General features: G+C 39.0%; 1 protein-coding gene across 1 annotated transcript in view; it reads right to left on the bottom strand.

Annotated features, from left to right (window-relative positions):
- Positions 1-9,889: 9,889 nt before the first annotated feature.
- The window catches only part of PDE1A (phosphodiesterase 1A), a gene marked incomplete at both ends in the record, with an annotated part of 149,785 nt that continues 144,539 nt past the window's right edge, over positions 9,890-15,135 (bottom strand). The window contains one exon of the mRNA XM_080346873.1: positions 9,890-9,966. Coding sequence (XP_080202999.1) covers positions 9,890-9,966 — 77 coding nt within the window. The remainder of the gene's footprint in view (positions 9,967-15,135) is intronic.

Here is a 15,135-nt window from a genome sequence, read left to right as displayed (position 1 = left end):
TAGTAATTAGTACCCATAGGTTTCAGATGAGACTTACAGGCAAATTTTTTTAAAATGTGAGTTATAATACTTGATACCAAGATACTGTATCAAACACTTAGGAATTTCAACATTTCAAAGGCAACACAAAACACCTGAAAAAAGCTTGGAGAATTCATCACTGAAATCTCTATTTCATGATGGCTGTTAGGTTGAAGATGATTACACTTTATACATCAAAACAAAACAAGAAAAAAAAAATTTGAAATGGATCTGTTTCCAGGATTGTTACGGCAGCAATGAGAAGACAACAATTCTGTTTTACAGCCACGATCTGGAAGAAACATCAAGGTCTCATAAGAGCCTCAGATAGTCACTCCAGCATTTATATGCATCTCTAAATCCAGGTCTTATCATCTCCCCATCTCTAAATATTCCAGCTGTGTTTTATCATTTTAAAAGCCTATTTTTTTCTCTCTTCCTTGACCCAAGGTTATGCAAGCAGCATGTCTGAGCACAGCAATAGATTCCTCTTTTCTGGCAAAGGGACAGGACTTGCTGCAAGAGATTGTGTTATGGATCCACCCAGACACCATTTGCTTGTGGGACCTCATCTGAAGTACAAAGTCATGATGCACATTTTTTATCCATCAGCCTTTTTAAGCTCAAAAAAATAAGCAAAGACTGTTTCTCTGATCTTCCACTTGTGGGGCATACACTCAGTGGAGCTAGAAGGAAAAAATCAGTATAACAATAGAACTACACCCCCACCCCCCACCCCCCCCCAAAAAAAAAGAAAAAAAAAAAGAAGCTGCTTGTCATGAAGTAGAGCTGAAACACTGCAGTGGCTTGTCAGTGAACCCCATGATAGAAATATCAGGGTATGGGAAGGTCAAAAGAGTAGCTTAGGAGAGGCAGTCTGCTTACTAAACCAGGTCTTTTCTGGCCTTCAACATTTAAAAACAGCAGCCTCTCATATGCTTTGGCATGTAAGTGAAAGCTCTGGTTGTCTCACAGCATGGTGAGCCCCACAGAGGGACACTTGAACCTTGTAGATCTCCTTGTGGGAGTCAGTGGTCAACCATTGTTGCCCAACATGTTTATGTCACCAAAAGCATAGATTAAAACAAACAAAATTATCCATAAATGTTGCCTTTTGGTTTAGTGTGAACAAACCAATAAGGGATTGAGAAAGTAGGCAAAAAGTTACTGAACACCGAGTGTCTCAAAGAAAAAGCCAATCTAAAATCACCTTAAAGGAAAACTGCAAAGACTTGTTCCCTGCTTGAGCTGTCTCCTCTCACAATACCTGCTCCTGCTGCAGAGTCTTACAGGTTTGGTGGGAGCAGGATTTTTAGAGATGAGTTGTTTTGGTCCATTTTCCACAAACAGGCTGATGGAAAAAGAAAATGGAAACAAACTACTCCGGCAAGTAACAAACACAGTTTTTTCACAATGAGCGACTCAGATTTGTGTCTTTTTCCCCTTCCCCCTCCTTGCTTTAAATCTCCTGCCTTTCTAAGCCGTGGCACATTTGCTGTTGCTCTTGCTTTCAAGGTATTGCAGGAAATGTTATTTGCAGAGTTGAAAGGAAGCTGTCTCCTCGGACTGATCTGTCTTTTCCCAGTATCCCTTAACTCATTAATGTACAGGGGTTTGAAGGCGTTTTGTTATTGCACTTTACAGCCTTGTTTCTTTTTCTCGTGCTGTACTTGTTATTCCATGACAGGTTCTTCCCTTCAGAGAGATTTATTGAGACATTGTGCTAATAAGTTATTCGGAAAAATTCCATGGTTTGACTTACAGGATGGTATATGTTGTTAATTCTCCAGGTGCAAAACCAGATAATACTTAAATAAAGAGCCAAGATTTAAAAGTCCTGTCTAGACCATAACTTCCACTGAAGTCAGAGGAATTTTGCTCAAGAATGGCCACAGGTTTTGGTCAACAGCATATTTTCCTTTCAGGAAATGTGACATGTAGTGCACAGGAAAGGTTCTCTTATCCTGCTATCAATTTAATTACTAAATTTCTTGCCTTTTTTTTTTTTTTAAGATTACCATAAATGCTGCTAAGGTCTTCAAAGACTATCCCGCTGTCTTCTTATAACCTTATTGTTCTCCCCAGTAAATGTCAATTGAAAAAATCACCATTACTTCTTGCACCACTAGTTCTGTTGAATCAAAACTGTTGCATCCAACACTATTGTGTCACCTCTGCGGTGGGGCTGCAGGCAAAGGTTCTGCTGCCTGTGCTTCGGGGTCCAGGCCAGTCAGTAAGGGACTTCCAGTCCGCCTGCACCTCCGGTAACATACCGAGGGCCAGGCCGGTGGTGGCTTTTGCTCTTTAAAAACTGTCTCATTGTATTCCACAAGGCAAACTGTTGCTGGCTGTCCAAGCTCTGCCCAGGCTGGGCTGGACAGACTGCCACGCTGCGAGTGCTGCGGCCAGACCCTAAGCGGGGCAACTGCAAGGCTGCGGGGCCGCTGCTGGACAAGCCTGGCAGCTGGCACCATACAACAAAATAGCTCCATGCAGGGTGCCCCTCCCATTGTCTTTCTCATACAGATTGAGACACAAGGGGGTTTTATGATGGGTCTTACTCTTGCAGCACGTAATATATCATCTATACCCTAGCCTTGGGAGTACAATGTAAGGGCATATATAAAACATGCTGTCCCTAAAGCTCCTCTTTCTCCCTCTCCTATGGCATCACGTTGGTGCTCAGGCCCATGGATGTTTGGTTGTGGTTTTTTTTCCATCTAGCAGCTCAGTGCAATAGTGCGGTAAGAGTTTCAGTTGTTCTGTTGGTTCCTGACATGTGCAATTACATTTGACCTTTTCATGCAGAGCGTTATACTTGGCAACAAAGTGCATGCTAAATGTCTCCTATGCTTTGCTGTATTCTCTCCTTTATCCTCCAGTGAGGACTGCAGCACTTTGGGCAAATCTCAGGCAAGATATGTGTGCACCCTCTACTAAATCTCAGGCCACTTGGTATGATGCTACTCATCTCCAGTTACAGCAAAGTTGGCTGATGGATTTTCTACAAGTTCAATATCTATACTTCTGCTATAGGTTTTTTTGTTTTATTTTGCTTACTAAATAATCCAGGCTTTTGGGAGCAGAAAGGGTGTTTTGTACTAGTGCTAGGCCAAACACACTCTGTTTCAATTTCGTTATGGCTCATTTGCTTAGTATATACTGACCCTTAGTGGTAAACTGAGATCTGAATTTCATTCAAGTTCCTAAATTTTGCTTTTCTCTTTAGCCCAGCTGTTCAGAAAATGGCAGGAATATTTGCTGTGCATCAGGATAGTCTACATAAATAGCCCACATTGTCTTCAACAGACATAACAGGCATGTTAAAATACTGATGACGGGTGTTATTAGATTTTCTGAAAGGAGGGCGGTGGGAAGAGGGAGTGTCAAAAGGTTATTCCAAAATGCAAAACAAAAACGTTGGCATTGAGAAGCAATACTCTCCACATAATGAGAAACAAATAAGAACTCAGTATCTGGCACTAACGAACACCTCAAGCTAATTGTGGAATGAGTATTAATTAGGTTTCCAAAATAGCATCTTTCTGAAAAGCAGCTGAGGTGTAATATTGCTTCTTATTAATCACAGCAATGGGACAATGTGAACTCTGCAAAAAATAAATGGTTTGCAGATGGCTGTGTGCATCTTTAATAATGACAGAAGAACACAAGTTACAGCTTTAAATGCCAGAAAGCCTTTCTGCATCTTCTCCTTTTCAGAGAGCGATATTTGCAGTTTTCAAGGCAGTGAGGAAAGTGTGTTGGTTTCTTATTACATTTTCCCTGCAGCATAAATTCTGTTGATGTGCTTCCCTAATCATGCTAATTATACTGCCATATGTTGCTCTCATCTTTCTTTTTCTCTCCTAATGGGACATAGATTCTGTCTTTTGAATATGTCATTTGTTTATTACATTTATCAAGGGTTTTAATGTTATATGGGACTTTTAATTGCTTTTTTAAACACTTAGCAGGTTGAATATTAAAAACAGACATGAAGGTCAATTATAAATAATATTTCAATTGCTCATGCCATTTTTATTCTCTAATTTACTGGAAATATCAACTCTGTAGTCCTGCTCCTGTACCTGCTATTTACTTGAGAACACACACTTCCCCCAGAACTACACTGGCTGCAGTCACAGTTCTGCCCAACCCCAAAACACCTTGCAACTAACAGAACAGGAGACTTTCTTGCACAGGAATGCTAAAATAAAAGATGCATCATGTTACAATGCTTACCACAAACATGCTGCCATTCATTCCAGTTGTGAACTACTGGAGTACCCCAAACGATGAACGTGAATGTTCCATGCCCAACTGGTAAGAAAAACACACTTCTCTCTCAAAGGCACGAGGTCTCAAAGAAAAGGAAGCACAATTTCGATCAAAAAATGTAAGATGGCCTAAAGTTGAGTAGCGCTTTGTACAGAGATATTAGACCCTCAGAGTACCGTCCACTGCAGAATACAATCAGTAAACCAGCTGAATACAGAGAAAGCAAGAGACAACCAATTACTATCCAATTATCAAATTAATTCCTGGTATAATAATACCGTTCTCTTGGCTTTCACGGAAATGCATCATAGGTGAATTTGACCCTTTGGCTCAATGAATTTAGACAAAGATAATAACATCTGGCTTTATAGAAGTAAATAGCAAATGCATGTTATTTGATGTTTGTTCATGGTATTATGATACCAGTTCCAAAGTCTAACTCTAATGAAAGTCCTTCTTGCAGGTTCATAAGCGTTGCTTGTAAGTAAGTGCATCAGCATTAGGCCTATGTGACGATGAGACAGCTTTATAACTACAGTCCAAACAAAAGTGAAAAAAACCATCTATTCTGCTTGTGTTCCTCCTCAAGGCCCAGATTGTACCGACCATTTTTATTTTGACCACCTTATTTATGTATAATTTTATGTTACTTCAGGGTTGTGATAATAATCTACACAGGATATTACAAATGCATAAAACTCATCAGCTTTAAAGTTCATATATTATGTAATTTGTCAAGAAATCATATTTAGTTAAGATATTATCTATCCAAGCTCAGCTAACAGAAAGTTCTCCAACAGTTCTCCACAAAAAGGCTATAAGCAAAGTACCCGTCTAAGCACAAGGGAATTATTTTGCTGCAAAGTTCAGCCCAGAACAGTTAAAACCCCAGGTTTTATATGAGATTTTTCACAAATAGAACATTGTGCTTATGACTTGCTGTTTTGTTCCCAGAGGACTACTTAGACATTCACAGTTTGAAAAAACTTCTGAAAGTTTTCCCTGGGACATGCAAAAGGAGTCTCTGGAGAGCCATTAAATACCTAAATGACCAGGAAAGCAAAACGATCCCAGGCAAGTGGCCTAAATATTGTCATAGTGTGTTTGACACAGAACACTCTTTTCCTCATAGTATTAAATGCCATTTCCACTCATCTTTCCATACCAGTTTTCAAGGATGGGATTTTTCAAAGAATGATATAGAAGTAGATGCATGCCACTCTCAGACAAACCTTTCTGTGCTAAACTATTATAAATCTAAATCTCTTTAAGTTGCTCTTAAAGAATGTTGGTTGTACTTACATCTTCCTCTTTCTCATGTAATAACTGTAAAGCCAGCTAAAAATATACATTTTAGGCACTTACCGCTGGGAATCTTGATTTATTTGTCAAATTGAAGTTATTTTGGTCAGAGTAGTGGCTTGCTTGACTTCCGGCATCTATACAACAGAAGAAGGTCCTTTGCACATGTTGCAGGATAGCATCTGGGAAAAAGGAACTGCAAAGAATGAGATATTTATTTCCATCACATACCTTGTTGAGATTAGACACATGCCTAGGTCAACAGAGTTCTTTTCATGCATTTCCAGTCTGAGTAGGAAGGGTCCCTGTTTACTCCCTTCTCGGCTGAACTTGGATGAGTAAATTCACACCACGCCATGGAGGTGCCTCTGAAAGTTATACCCTTCCAAATTCTTACTAACATGAACAGTGCCAGTGACTCCATCGACATCAACTCATGGTAAAAATTTTTGGGAGTAAAATAATGTTCTATTGGTTATGGTTTTCTGTGAGGGCTATTGCAGCAGAAGGCAAGACTCAATTATAGAAATTGTTTTCAGGAGTGCTATGAGGATGCAGGTGAGCTTGTATGGCAAACTGGCACAGTTATGGAAAAAAATGTGGAGCCACAAGCGTGTGAAAGGACTGGAAACAATCATTAATGCCCTGTCGCTTTTCAAGGACAACCATATCCAAAAGTGTAAACATGCTTCAGAAAAGCAAATTTGTAACTCACACTCAGGAGCTTCACAGTCCTTGCCCTCAAATGAAATTTATTTGGGAATATCATCGTAGGAAACATGGACAAATACAGCAGAATAAAAACACAAAGTTGTAGATTGCCTTGTTGAGAATTAAATAAAAAATATTGGCTAGATTGTAACCCAGAACAATATTACATTATGTATCTGTAAGACATCTCATGATAAAAATAGAAAATAAAACTCTTGAGGTCTAAGCTATAGCCACAGCTCCTCAGTGTGCTCAATGCAGGGGTACATGCCCCTAATGCTGTGGGAGATATGGCCCCATGCAGCGCTTTGGTAGCGTGGTCTTTACAGGTGACAAACTATTGTTCAGGGAGAGGCCCCCTCAAGAAGCCTTTCTGCCATCCGAACACAAATTTCACCCAAGGTCAAAGCCTTAACTGACACGTTGGCTATATCGGTCTTCTCCAGCAAAGAAAATTTCTCCTCATCCAAAAAACACACTAAGCTTTGGGTCATGTCCAGGTAGAAATCTTGCTAAGGATAAAAAAAAAACAAAAACCAAAAAAAAACAACAAAGAAAGAGAATCAGCTGACATTAAAGAAAAATTAGGGACTCCTTCTAGTAACATCTACCACAGTGATTAAAACGGAATACAAATGAAAAGAAAAAAAGGATTATTTATACACAAATCACATGAATGAGTTCTGCAGGTAATGAGTGCCTCCTGTGAGATGAGGAGCTCCTTCTCATTTCTTCAGCAGGAGATCTTGGTGCTGGCTATAATAACAGGACACCGAGAGCCCCACAGGATGCTCCAAGTACTCTGAAAAATCTCTTATAATTTCTGTTTGTATTTCCAGGAGAAAGTTCTTGCAGAGTATATAAATCATGATGGAATAGAGATAAAGAGTGTAAAAAGAAAAAAAAAAAAAAGTTAAGTTCAACTATGGTGCAAGTCTGAAATTGAAAATACAATAAAAACATTAAATTCTGGTTGATCCAGACTCCGTCTCAGTGAATTATAAATTACAATGTTGAAAACAATCTGTAAGAAACAAATACCTAACTGGCCTAGTTTTTAAATATATCAGTCATCTTTTGTTCTTTTCAAATTTGGTGGGAACTACAGATACTCAACATATCTGCAGTAAGGTCCCAAGTTCTCAGATCTTAAACAAGAAGATTTTCCACTGTTGAAGCATATGGCAATTTACAACTAAAAATAAGTCTGATATGATCATTACGTCTCTTCTCTTGCCTTAATGACACTAAGAAGCCAGAAGATGGTTTACATTTTATTATAAAGGAAAAAGAAAAAGAGTCCAACATTCCCAAAAAGGATGCAAATGTGCACAGAGTGGTCCAGGCTACTAAAGGTTTGCTCAAACACTAGCAGAGAATATATAAATTCTTAACTCTTAGCAAAAAATATCAATTGCGTTATAACATATATGATACAATTTCATTCATTAACATTTCATTCATTAACTGCACTGTACAGAAATTTGTCCATGCTAAATACAAGCCCTGGACCAGATGCACAAAACAATTTAAATGCACTTTTTACAATCTATATGCACAAACATTTATTAAGTTAAAACTATGCACACTACTTGTGCACAGCGTGTATATGGCTTACATATTCAATGACAGGAATTCCACCTTTTGGCATTCCCTTATCCTAGGGCTTGGAGCTCCCACTGTTTCCAGCTCCATTTCAATTGTTTCGCTGTCAGAAAAGAGACAGTCAACAGGTATGGCCGTGTTAGGGTCCCTCAGTCCAGGGTGACTGGTTTACGATTCCTTCTTCACTTGGGACAAAGCATGCCCGTGTTGAGGTTGAGCCTGATGCCTGTTAAGCTCTGGTTAGATCCCTGAAGCAGCAGATGAACAGGACACAGGTCTCAACCATCCATCGGCCTCTGCATAGAGGGGAAAGCCACCACCTGCACGAGTCCTCTTCAGACAGAACCATGGCTGACTGTGAAGACTTTTTGGTCAGTGAGGTAATAACCACAGGGTCCGAAAAGGAAAACTGGGTGTGCAGTGACCGGAGCCACCCGAGTGCTTACAATGTGAAAAGGAGCACGAAAGCATCCTGGCAGGTTCCAGCAGAGGACAATGAGGTTGGCTGCAGCTGCGTGGGATGCCTGGGCAAGCCAGGAGACGTCACATGCAGCTTGAGGAAAGCGGAGATGAAAACGGAGTCTCTTTCTGGGCACAGTTGAGGCTGGAAGGCTCATTCGGAGGCTTCTTGCAGAGGTAACTGCCTGCGTGCCCCATTTTTGCTGCCCCTCAGAGAAAGATGGTCTGGTGTTTTCTTTTAAATAAATATATATTAGCAAGAATTTTGCAGGATCAATCCTGTCACCTTTGCATTTGAGAAAAAAACATGCTATAAGGCCTCAGTGTCACCTTCCAGTTCTATCTGAGAGGCAACACAATATTTTGCTGAATCAAAGCAATTTTCATGTATTCCTGCAGCTGTCTCTTCCACCCTACAAAACAATAAGCCCCAGCTTTGTGGTAGGGCTGACACCACTGCTGATGCCTTCCAAAATACTATAGGACTGAGAATGTTTTAATCTTTAATACTGGATGCTATTTAATTAATTTAAAAGAGATATTTTGAATACTGATCTGTTAAACACCAGTTCTCTCCATGTGGCAGCCACCACAGTGGGTAAGAATCATGATCCACGCAGGCTGGTCAGTGTAACTCTACAACTTCCCTGTACAGTCTGCATATTTTTATTTCCAGATATTTTAAGGAAGCTAAAAAGTAGAACTTGAGTGTTGCATGCAGCATGGTTGCACGAACAAGTATCTATAATAACGTTTCATTGTGACTTTCCATTTCCTTTGTATGCCAAGAGCAATGATGCACAACAGCAATCCCAGGCAGATGATAAATGTCATGTTTTCACATGTCTCATGGTTAACTGGAAATATCTGGTGTCAGTGATACAATAATGCAAGGTCCAACTTTGGCTGTAAAAAGTATTTTGGCTAGTTTAAGAAAGCAGAATACAAGAGGAAACAGCAACAACAAATACAACTGAAATCTTGCAAGCTGTTAAGCGCCTTGAGTTACCAGCTCAGGGTTATACATTTTACACTTTCAATCATTTTATCCAATCACTCTCCACAGAAATAGGATGATCCAAAAACAAGTTGACAGATAACAGCCTCTGAGAGCATGGTCTAGGAACACCTAGAGTTCTTTTCTCCTGAAAGAGAGGTCAAATGAAAATTCATAAGCAATAGATTCTTAATAGTATTACTTTGAGTATTTAATATACCTGAATAGAGGATGTTTTATTGCATGACTATTTAGTCTGACATTAAGGATTCAGAGATGTAAAAGTATTGTTTTTCTCTGCTTTATATGGAATGGCTTCTAAGGGGACATAGGAAGTGTCATGCATCATGTCCTCATTTCAAAATTTTTAATAAAATCACAACTGGAATAGAATAAAGAGGATAATAATAGCACTAAGTGAGTTTTTATGGTATAAAACTCTCCCCTTTATAAGAAGGAAATGACAGAAGTACCTGTCCTGCCTGAAATGTCAGAAGCTTTTAAGAAATAGCAGATCTAGTTCTGTATCAGTGCTTCTTTCTGCTCCGTGGCTTTTACTTTATCTTCTGACTTCTTACAGTGTTTGGGCTCACCTGGAAGATAAACAAATGTGATTAGGAACCTGAGTGAGGAAGTTAACTAAGTTAAGTGCAGTCTTGACAGACAGGATCTTTTCCCCCCTGACTTTTTTAAGGTTAAAATGAGGTTTCAATCACTGCTTTCTTTAATTGCTTGTTCACCAGAGTAAGCAAAGGATTGTATTAACTAATCATTATGGGATATCCATAAGGCAAAAGATAGAGTGAAAACAGTAGATAACAGCATGAAACAAGAATATGAAGACATTTACATGACCAAGTGTTAACAAAGCAGGTTTGGATTTGGTTTGTTTTATTTTCCAACTTACTGAAAGTCAAGATTCACCCTCTGCAGAGAAGTGCTGTTTAAATCCTCTTTAATTTAGGGTTTCAAACTGAAAGCTTCTCTCAGATAATGAAAGGTGACAGTGCCAAGTTCTAAGAGTTCAATTAATTCAATCAGATAGGAGAAATGACACTCCGTGACACAAGCAGCTTTCAAACTAAGTCATACAACATTAATTTCAAACCAACAATCATAATATTAAACTGTTGCTTAAACTATTCCTTCAGTAATTTTGAATGAGTACAGCTGAGGAAATTACAAACTGAGATACTAGACACAGGGAGAATGTAGCAAACTTACAGTGTTATTTGCTAACTATATAGTAACTTCTCAGTTTTAACCAGTTGATTGAGTGATCCCACCGGTGATTAATAATGCTGAACTGAAAATGTGGAAAAGGAAAAGCACAGAGGTCTCAAAAGCAGAGCAGATGAGCTGGGAGAAGCATAAAAGTTATAAAAATAAAAATATAGGCAGGAGAAGACTTTTAAAAGACAGAAATCAAAGGCATGATCAATAAAAGGAACATGTATGATGTGTGATATGAAAGGAAAACTGAAAGACAGTGAGTTGAAGAGGCTCAGAGTTCAGAAAAGAGAAAGGGAAGAGAGGAAAGGCAGTTCATGAGAATGAGGAAAGAAGAAAATTCATAGCTACAAATTCACCCCGGCATTCCTGTAAACAAGAGAGAATTACTACTGATTTTACCCTTGTTTCACTGCCAGGAAGGGCGGCAGGGTGGGTACTGCTCCCTCTGTAAAGCAGCCACCAGCAGACAGGTCATATTCCCCCAAGCAGCATTCTTCACCATCCCCCTTATGTTACATAAATTTAGTGTGGATGGAATATAGACAACCAGTTTGCTAATGGATTCTGAAGTCTCAAAACTGAACTAACAAAAGAATGTCTCCAGATCTTTCAGCCTGCAGTTGGTTTTGGAGGGATTTAGCAAAACTTTTATTGTTATCCATAAAAGCAAAAAATGGGGTGTGGAGGGGTATGAAAGTAAAATCTATTGATCTACATTCTATACTTGTTCTAGTATGGTTATCAGAGTGTTAGCAGTGGGGCAGGAGTGGTTTGCAGAGGTGTTAAAACAAAAAATTTGTATGTTTAATTTTCAATAAAAACTAAACATTGAGTTTTAAGTCATACCTAGGTTTCTTTGTGTCAGTGCATCAGTTTTTGTATGTGTTAAACTCTGCCTTCTGAATGGTTGCTAATGGCTGCTATCTTGTAATTCCTATCTTTTTTATAAACACATAGTTTGTTCTTTTACTCTAACATTCCTTCCATCCACATCCTAAGCACAAACACAGGTGCCTTCCTGTAGCACCAGGCTCCTGATTTACTGTTGCTCTGTTTAGCCACACGGCGTGCACAAGGGATGCTGGCAAACTCAAGGAAAGCTAAGGAACCTGGCTCCGGAGCAATCTGCACCCGCTTTGAATGGGTGCAAAGGGTTCCACGCTCGGCTGAGCACCACAGAGCTGCCGCAGCACTGAACAGTCACTGGCATTTGTGTGGGGCGAGTGGTTACTGAATGCCACTTGCATTGCCATAATCAACTGGCACATTGTTGATGTGGATCTGTCCACTGCTATTTAACCTGGTTATCCTCCAGAGGCTTTCAGCTGCTGACTGCTGATGACGTTGAATGCTTTGTAAACTCAGTGTACATATGTAGTCCTCTACTGTCCTATAAAGTGAAGTTACTGATAATTTGTTTTATCACAGATTTATAATCTCCTTTACAGTTTGATATTAAGGATTAATGTGGCTATCATCATGAGTGAAAAGTTAAAAGTGTGCCAATTAGCATTTATAAATCATTGAAACATGGAGTTGTTTAATTAAACATAAGCAGTTTTTAAAATTAATGTTCTAATTAATAAATCACTTAGGAGAAACAGATAATCATCACTTAAGAGAAAATCATCTTATAATAGTTCCACTTAATCTTGTAACATTTAATTAAATGAAAGCGAGGTGATGGAAAGGACAAAAGCATTGTGGATAAAAATGACATCCATTCAAAACTGGGGTTCTTGTAATAGTGACCTTCAGGTTCTCCTTCTGCACTGATCAGGACACAGGGCAGAGCTACTTCTGTTGACAAAAAGTGATCGTCTACAAGAACTACCCCTAGAAATAGATGTGATGCAAGGAGCGGAAAACAGTCTCTTTTTTTTTTTTAAATGGGGAACCCTTCATCATAGAACATCCAAACACTCAATAACAGTTCCCAAGAATGCAGACGGATCATCTTCCCATGATCTCCATCTCTGTTACAATTCAATAGCTTACTCACAGAAAACTGAGTTTTCTGCTTTTTATAGAGGCCAGAACAATGACAGATAACTTATGAAATTTCAATCTGAATAACTGTGTTGTTTTTCTTCTTACTTTCTATCTCATTCTCCCAGCCTCAGTGGCTGAGGTGCTCACTGCCTTGCCCCAGGAGTCAGCAAGCACTCTGGACATCGCTTTAGCCTTCTGCCCCCCATCCTCAGTACAGAAAGTATAGATGTAGGAAAATCTAGCATGGAGAGTGCTAATAATGTCCTGGTAGATGCACAGTGCTTCTTAGAATACTCAACTCCAATTTGGAAAGCAGGGAAAAAATGTAAGGTCATGTTTACGCTGTCTTCTGCTTAGCTGAAGTGTCATTCCATTGAAAATATCTGACCTTTGTTAACAAAGTCCTGTCTGGATCCACTGGGAACCAACGAAGTGCAAAAGTGAAGAGTGGGGATGCCACCGATGCTGTATCTCCCCCCTGTGCTGAGCACTACTGCATCATACACAACACACTTGTTCTTGTGCATCTCAAACCACTTACACACAGCAAAAGGAGAGGGGGGTGAGGAGAGAAAACAGAGACTGCTGTGCTATTTGTAGTTATGGAGCTTCTACATACACTGCAGCAATGGAAACTCTTGCAAAACCACTAATATTAAGTATCTGTATTTAAAATACAACTATGGCAGTTTAAAGGATTTTCTCCATTTAGAATAGTAAATCATGTCACCACTGTGAAAAAGAAATATGAAACACTTTAGCCTGAGTTTTCCCTTTGCTATTGAATATTGCAGACTATGCCAATACTCAATGCCTGCATCGCCTTTCTTTTCAGTTATTTTTAACATGATGGGACAATCTCTGCAGAGGGACTTAAAGCTGCTGCTGAACCCCATATTAATTCATTTCATCTCAAAGAGCCAGGACCTGAGTCTCACCGTGTGTTTGTAGAAAGTGTCCTACTCCAGCCTCTGCACATTGCAGTGATGTAAATACCTGCAGTATACTCCCTTCATTGGCAGGCACAGAAAAAACCCCACCATATATAATTTATTTATATAATTGATGACATAGTTGAGAAATTAATATTAGGTAACCCCTGAGGTTTATTAGAAGCATTAAGTTCTGTGAAAGGGTTTATGCTGACTTTAAAATGATAGTATTTAAACAATATATAGATAGATTTCTCACTACATAGTTACATGGCTGGTCTGTACTTAGGAAAGTTCTAAGAATATGATGACAAAGTCCCTCTGTAAATAATTTCAAAATACCATAAAATATTAAAAATATTTTTCTGTGACATTTAGATATTGGGAAAATGCAGGAATGTTATTAAATTTAAAGGATAAATCAAATTATTTGATGACAAAAATCAAAATGTAAATGATATTGTGAGTGACCGGTAAACTCTGCAACGGAAGAAGGCTCAATGGAGATGGGCAAGGGAGATGTGCCCTTGAAGCTCAGGAGATAGCACAAGGGGTAACTGATCAGAGTTGTTGCAAGGACAGCTAACAATCTCAACACAAAGGTGAGCAGAGCATGGTCTTTGGTTCAGATAAGCACTTTGGTCAGCTGAGTAGATCCACTGACTATACCACAGTTGAGGGGATCAACCAGTGATGTTTCTCCCATGACTGTCTCCTTGAGTTCAGCAGGCCAGCATGGAGGGAGTGAACGTGTGGATCAGCTCAACATAGGGTGTATAAACTAATCAACTAGGAAAATAATGTTGAAGAGAAAGCTGGTATGCCTTACTGGTGACTAGTGAGCATATTCATGAGACAAGTAATGGCGATCACATTGGCACTGTGATTAAGCAGCATATTGCAATTACTGTATTTTGCTAAGTGTTAACTACATTTGTAATGTGTTTTCAGCATATTTTGTATCACTCTGCTAAATCAGAAATCCCACATAACATCAACTATCTTCAAACAGGAAAACCTGATATGAAACATTACATACTTCACATGTGGAATATCTAAAAAAAGAAATGGTCAGAGAGTATTGGACTCTGACATTAATGAGCTAAAGAAACTAGACAAAACACTCATTAGCTCTCCATTTACCTGGGTATTTCTCTGTGCTGGAAAATGACCACAAATAATCACTGAAGGAGATGGATGAGAGTAAATTCAACATGCCACAGTGAACAGAAGTTTCATATAAAATGACAACTAGAAATGCCTTCAAATATCAGATGCCTTCACAAATAGCACCTAACCAATATCCTTATTCTATGTGCAGTAGCAGTCTACTAAAAATCTGTGATAGTGCAAACCAGAAATCCAACTTCATCTTGTGGTTTTATGACTTGAGTGACTATGAATTACTTATGATGGGATCCATGAAAGGTTCAGGAGACTAAAAGAAATGCGAAGTTACTTTCCATAAGCTTAAGCTGGCTGACTAGGGATGCACATTTCCACTGGAAAAAATTTAAGGATTCACAGGTCTAAAATGGTGAAAAGCTACTATTCTAGAATGCAAGATCCAAAGAACTGGGAATTAATTTCCCATGACAAAAATAT

This window comes from Nesoenas mayeri (genome assembly GCF_963082525.1).
Source record: "Nesoenas mayeri genome assembly, chromosome: 6".
In the NCBI taxonomy this organism is placed as follows: domain Eukaryota; kingdom Metazoa; phylum Chordata; class Aves; order Columbiformes; family Columbidae; genus Nesoenas; species Nesoenas mayeri.
The sequence above is the reverse complement of the archived record's forward strand: the minus strand, read 5'-3'. Positions and strand labels throughout refer to the sequence as shown.